The 6,685-nt window shown below is 48.7% G+C and overlaps 1 protein-coding gene across 1 annotated transcript in view; it reads left to right on the top strand.

Moving 5' to 3' along the window:
* Positions 1–1,888: 1,888 nt before the first annotated feature.
* ASB13 (ankyrin repeat and SOCS box containing 13) overlaps positions 1,889–6,685 on the top strand; it is a 6,528-nt gene continuing 1,731 nt past the window's right edge. The window contains exons 1-4 of the mRNA XM_026868025.1: positions 1,889–2,624; positions 3,487–3,637; positions 5,041–5,175; positions 6,517–6,683. Coding sequence (XP_026723826.1) covers positions 2,298–2,624; positions 3,487–3,637; positions 5,041–5,175; positions 6,517–6,683 — 780 coding nt within the window. The 5' untranslated portion in view covers positions 1,889–2,297. The remainder of the gene's footprint in view (positions 2,625–3,486; positions 3,638–5,040; positions 5,176–6,516; positions 6,684–6,685) is intronic.

Here is a 6,685-nt window from a genome sequence, read left to right as displayed (position 1 = left end):
TGGTTTGGGGGATGCACAGGATGGTTTGGGGGTGGGCAGGGTGGTTTAGGGGATGCGCAGGGTGGTTTGGGGGATGCACAGGATGGTTTGGGGGTGGGCAGGGTGGTTTAGGGGATGCACAGGATGGTTTGGGGGATGCACAGGATGGTTTGGGGTTGAGCAGGGTGGTTTGGGGGCAAACGGCCTCTCTCAAGGAAAGGGATAAGAGGAAGGTGAAGATGCTGTTGAGACATCCCCTGCTTCTAGGCATGGGGAATTATCATTGTTCCTCCACTATCATTTGTGTGTGTGATCTGAAGAGGCGGGGTTGGGCAGCTGGAGGAGAGGGGATGGCTTCCTCCTCCTCAAGAGATGGCGAGTGGGAGCCATGCACACCCCCCCAGGAGGGCCCAAACTCAGCCTCCCGCCAGCAGTTGCCTGCCAGGTCACCTCCGCAGGGCTGGGGGTGATGCAGGTGCTTACAGAGCTCCTGAGAAATGGTGTCCCTGGGATGGGGCATGGCAGGCCGGAGCAGCGGGCTGAGCCCAGCAGCCTGTCCTGCAGCAAAGACCCTCGCGGGCGCACGGCTGGTTCCCCTGGAAGGGCTGTTCTCGAGTTGCATCAGGAACCGGCGTTGTTCCCCTGCCTTGTGCTTCAGCTGCTGAGGCAAAACTGTTAGGCTTGACCCATGCTGAGCCCCAGAGTTAGGTCTGACCCTGGCTGCAGTCAGGCAAGGAAGACCTATGGGGCTGTGGGAGCCCCATCTGTGGGGAATGATGTTCTCTCTCACGTGAGCCTGCCACGTAAGGGATTGTGCAGTGGGAGAGAAGAAATCTGAGGACCTGTCTGCCAGGAGGGTGCAGAGAGGGGGGATGAGTCTCTGGAGCCAAGGCCCCAGTGCCAGGCCCCGAGGGAATGGCCTCAAGCTGCCCAGGGCAGGGTCAGGCTGGCTCTGAGGAAGGATTTCTGTGCAGAAGGGGCTGTTGGGCGTTGGAATGGGCTGCCCAGGGCAGGGGGGAGCGGGCTGAGCCAGCGCTGAGGGATCTGGGGGAGTTGGGAACGGTCAGGGTGAGGGTCATGGTTGGGCTGGAGGAGCTTCAAGGTCCTTTCCAACCAAGATGATCCTGAGCCTGCAGGTTTGGTTTTTTGAGCTATATAATAAGCCCATAATGAAATATTGCGGGAGCTGCTTCGTCTCGGTGCTGTTGGTGACAAAGTGGTGTTGCTCAGTGGCTGGTGATTCCAGAGCTCCATCCTCATTTGGACTTCTTGCTTCTCCTGACATAAACCACAAGGAGCTCCAGGGAAGGAAAAACATCCTGCCCAGGGATACTGGCAGAGGGAACGAGGATCTAACAAGCAAATAAAAAAGCCTGCATATATACTGTGTGCTGTGAAAACGCCAGTACCCGTGGTTCCCTTTCAGGGGATGGTTTCAGTCAACCATACACCTCAGCATTAGGTTATTCTTTGGGTCTGCTCCATCTTCCATAACTGCTGGCTTGTGTTGGCATTTACTGCTTTAGGCTGGTAAATAAAATGCTGTGTACAGGGATGGTGAGAGGGAAGGTCAGTCCAACTCAAATACATGACAAGATGTTTTACTTTTAAAAAAATAAGGCAAATCATGCTTTTTCTCCTACTCCACAGCTGTGCGTGCCTACCTTGAAAGAGGGATTTTACAGAGATATATTCAAAGGGGAGGAACTCTAGCTGTGAGGTCTGTTTTGCTGATGATTTTTAGTATTGACCTGTGTGCAGACAGTACCCTACTGCTCCTATAAACCCTGCTTTCGCAGGCTGTTTTTTTTTCCAGAGGATACATTTATCTTGCTGAAGGTCGTGTGAAAATGCACGGGGCTGTTCTTTCCTCATTGCTTCCTTGAAAGAAAAACCCACCTGGAAGGAGATGCTATTGTCAGGTAGTGCTGGGAAGCTAAACTCAGACTTGCCCCATGTAGGTGTAGATGCTCAGCGAAGGCGTTGAAACTAGAAACTTAGTTGTTGAAACTCCGTTGACTTTTGGGGAAGATGATGGTTTTTAGGTGAGTTGAGTTGTTCTCTGGAGGTGTTCTGCTTCCAGTGATTTCAGATGGTGCCAGGAGGGACGGTGCTCCTAACACTAAATAGTTCAGAGCTCACTGGGGTGAATCTGGACCTGGTGAATGCTGCTGGGGTTTGTATTTGGATAATGTTCAAGCAAGTACAACAAAGCATTTCAGAAACTGTAATTACAGACAGTCCCTGACAGGGCAGCGATCAACAGGGAGCCCACAAACATGAAACACACGATTTAAAATCATGTGCTGAGTGGGAGAATGGTAATAAGCTCCTTGTTCCCAGCTCTCTCTTCTAGCTCCCAGCCCATGTTCCCTGTCTGCTTTTCTCCAGCGTGGAGGCCCATTTGCTCCGCATGTATGGTTGTATTTATTTACTTATTTATTCTTTCCTCTCTAGGCTTCTGGGCCGATCGAACACCAGTCCATGAAGCAGCCAGGAGGGGAGAAATCCTGCAGCTGCAGCAGCTGATAGAGAGCGGAGCCTGCGTCAACGCGGTCACCTACGACTCTATCACCCCGTTGCACGAGGCGAGCCTGCGAGGGCAGACACAGTGTGTCAAGCTCCTGCTGGCTGCAGGGGCACAGGTGTGTATTTGGGTCTGATCCAGCCTGGAACTTCCATCTTGATGTCTCAAGTTATTTCTGGGATCTGGATTGTCCTCATCGAGCTCTAGGCTCTTCTTCATCACCCTGGGCTTTCTTGACAGTCAGCAGATGATGGGGGGGGTCTTTTCAGAGGGTGTTTGAGCTCGAGGAGGACTTAAAAAACTGCCTGGAAGTATTTCTCTCTCTGTTTCTCCCCCTCCCTCCTCACTGACTATCAACAGAGCCTGGGGTGACGAGAAATCTAATCTAGATGACTCAAGTATCTAAAGCTAGCTGGTTGATTCAAGGGGACGTGTAGCTTCCAGGGGGGGATTTATATTTATTATTTTGTTTCTTCTTCTATTTCTTTAATTTTATTATGGAAACAAAAATCAGTCTTCGGCTATAGCTGGCACTGACTTGTCTTCAGCGTGTGAGAAATCACAAGCTCTTGAGGACAGCTGTCCTCAGAGCAAAGCTGGTGAAGTGGAGCACGTGTGTGCTCTGTTGTCCTTCTCAGTGCAAAGTCAGGCAGCTGGGCTGAGTCTGCTGATGAAGCTGGGCCTTGCACTAAAGCAGACAAGGAGTTGCCTCGTGTTACTCAGCCGCAAGGCTTGTAATCTTCAGCAGGAGAGTGGCAGAAAAGTAAAATGATGGAAATAACAACTTAAACTTTTGACATTAATGTACATCTGTGCCTTGAGAGTGATGGGAACGGCACAAGCCACGTTGCTGGCAGTAGCAACCAACTGTTTCCTGAGCCCAGACTATTTCTAGGGTTAAAAGAAGTAAAAGCATAGGCAAGAGGGTCCTGCTACACAGCAGCCTATGAGTACCTTAACTTTTTTTTTCTGCCTTGGAGGTGGATGCCAGGAATATTGATGGCAGCACTCCGCTCTGCGATGCCTGTGCCTCGGGTAGCATAGAGTGTGTGAAAGTGCTGCTGTCCCACGGCGCCAAGGTGAACCCTCCCCTGTACACGGCGTCTCCTCTCCACGAAGCCTGCATGAATGGTAAGTCTGTGTGGTCTTATCTTTGCATGGTTATTTGCAGCTTGGGAAAAAAAAAAAACAACCCAACAAAAGCAGCTGCCAAGTACCCAAAAACCGTTACAGCTTGCAAATATTTCAGCTGCACATCTCCCGTTGAACACAAAATGCAGAGTGCTCTGTTATGGGTGAATAAAGCCATCCCTTGTGTTGGGTGCTTTCATCCCACGTGAGGGATATGGAATAAGATGGCAATCAGATAAAATACCAGCTTCTTGATGTTCTATGAGAAAACCTTGAACCAAACCAGTAATTTTGCTCTTGCAAGCGGAGGGGTGTTTGCATTCTTTTCCTCTGATCCAAATTGAGATGGGATAAATTGTTATGATTAAGACACAAAACCATCTTCGTCGGGTGATTCTGTCCCTCCTGGCTGTCAGATAGGAAGAAAGTGTCAGGGACTGTTGGGCAGAGTTGCTACCCTCCTTGTTCCTTGTCCCTCTCACAGCCTTTTCCAGCTGAGGGTCTGTCCAGGGGATAAGAGAAAACTGCAAGGGCCAAAATAATGTCCCAGCTGGTGTGGGCCAGCTGCTTTCTACTTCCCCTGTTCTCTGCTCAAGCCTCTTCTGGGTGTTTGGATCTGAGTTAATGGAACAGGAGGAAGCATCGGGGTGGCTATGACAGCAGCAGAGGCATAACTAAGTATACAGGGGGGTATTTAAGTGTAATTGCTCCCCTGAACTTCCACTTGCATGGACACAACAGCAGGAAAGCCTGGATTTGAGACCAGCATTGTCCCTATTAGATGATTGTGACCAAATCTCTTAATTGTTTTGTGCCTCAGTTTCCTCTTTAAGATGTAATACCTCCTCTCTCCTCCATTGTTGTTATATGCTGTCCTGGACAGTTTCCCTTTGACTGTGAAGGCTTTGGGAGACAGCATTTTTGACAAACAGGTAGTTACTTAAATATGTAGCTGTGAGCTCTTGCTTAGCTTTTCCTTGTCAAGCTTTTTTCCCAAGCCTTGATGATGACGACCACCCGCTTGCTGTTAAGTCATATTATTAACGTTGGAAAAAGTAAAGCTGGAGTGGTCTTGAAAGCGATCTAATCCACCCCAGGCAGGACCAGCAAGACTACCAGCTCCACGAACAATGGGCGATTTGCTGCAAACCCTTGAATTCAGGTTTGTTTGACCTGACTCCCTGCAAGGCCTGTTAGCTCTAGCTCAGTGCCATGCAGGTGTGACTCCGTGTCTTGTGTCCTGATCTTGGTCCTACAGTGTATTGTGTTGGCTCACAGGCATTTCTATTTTGCAGCTGTCATCCCAGATATTAAACAGACTGTTTGTGTGTCGAGCTGATCTCAGCCTGCCATCCCATTTGAGCTGGATTCTTTCTTTTGACTAGGATCTTCCCTTTCTAAAGGTAGCTCAGAGTGCGTGCAGCTCCTCATCGACGTCGGTGCGAACCTGGAGGCTCACGACTGCCATTTCGGGACTCCCCTACACGTGGCCTGTGCCAGGGAGCATCTGGACTGTGCAAAGTTGCTGCTCAAGGCAGGTATGGCAGCCACGGGGTTTGCTTCTGGGTGGCAGGAGATGGTGGTGCCTGTGCGCCGTGTTTCCCTTGGTGCTCCACAGCAGTGTTCTTGTGGAAGAGCTTATTCATTCACAGCGTGATATAGATGACAAAGGTGAAAGCTTTTGCCTTTACCTGAGCAAAGCTTAATGCTTAAACATTTTTGCAGCATGTGCCTGTCAATATCCAGTCTGTGATGTTCCCAGTGACATTCCCATTCTCTTATTTTAATAAAATTCAGAACTCTTCAGCCCCCTAGAGCAAAGTTTCAACTCCTTCCCAAAAGTGATATCAACTGTTGTACACACATAGCAGAGTCGTATGGTTTGGGGTGGGTGTTAGGAGAGGTGTTAGGGTTTGATGCTGTACAGAAAACCAGAGATGAAATCACTTCATACCTCAAGAAGATCTGGTTAGTGTTTATGCCCAGATGAGTTCACTGGATGTTCAAGTCAATGTTCTGTGCTCCAGATTTCACATCCCAGTTTTCTTTGGGGGAATTTGGAGTTGAACTTCTTTTCTTTGCCTGTGCTTACCAGGAGGTGATTTGGCCCAGGAGTGGGGATTTGTTTTGTTGAACGTTAGTTGTCTAAAAATGACACATCTAATCTAGCCTGTTCCCTCCAGTTCCCTTTCTTGTGTGCCCTTTAATTGATTCCCCAGAAATGCCTGCTTCTCCTCATTAATTATAAGGGGAGTTCATTGTGGCTACACATATCTAGAAGTCAGTTGTTTGAGTTCAGTGAGGTTCAGCTCATCTCTGCTGAGCTCAAATCAGTTGATAAAATGCAGGTGGTTGTGGGGGGATTGGAAGGACCTTTTTTTGTCAGTTTATGAAAGCCAAACTTTCTTAGCAAAAATATCTCTAATTAAAATTTGATCCCACAGTAATGTCTGATGGTGAGCTGCCACATCTTCTGAGTCTGGGGTATTTCTGTTAAAATAGTTAACAAAGGCATCACTGTTTGCCTTGAGTGGGAGCACTCCACTGAGATGACTGGGAATGGCTGTTTGCTGGCTTCGGACAGCACGGAGTCAGGAAGCAATTCTGAACTTCACACTCAACAGCTCATTCACCCAGTAACATGGGCTAAAATCCTTTCTCTGCAAGGAAAACATAAAGCCAGAGAAGAAAACTCACGCGTTGCCAGCACCGAGAACTCGTTCAGCAGTTTGGTTTCCTGTTTGTGCTGTTTCGTTTGGATCTTGTTCTAGCTGCTCGTGCGTGTTTTAACAGCTTTTTATTTTGCTTCAGTCAAACCACTACTTATGTTTGTGTCAATGAGCTTTAATGAAAAGGTTTGTTTTTCCTTCTGCCCTCAGGGGCAAATGTGAACGCTGCTAAACTTCATGAGACAGCCCTCCACCACGCAGCAAAAGTGAAAAACGTGGATCTGGTGGAGATGCTGATTGAATTTGGAGGAAACATTTACGCCAGGGACAACCGAGGAAAGAAGCCATCGGATTACACCTGGAGCAGCAGTCCCACGGC

Source organism: Athene cunicularia (genome assembly GCF_003259725.1).
Source record: "Athene cunicularia isolate RWA chromosome 1 unlocalized genomic scaffold, athCun1 chr1_part2, whole genome shotgun sequence".
NCBI lineage: Eukaryota > Metazoa > Chordata > Aves > Strigiformes > Strigidae > Athene > Athene cunicularia.
This window is presented reverse-complemented; position numbering and strand designations above follow the sequence as displayed.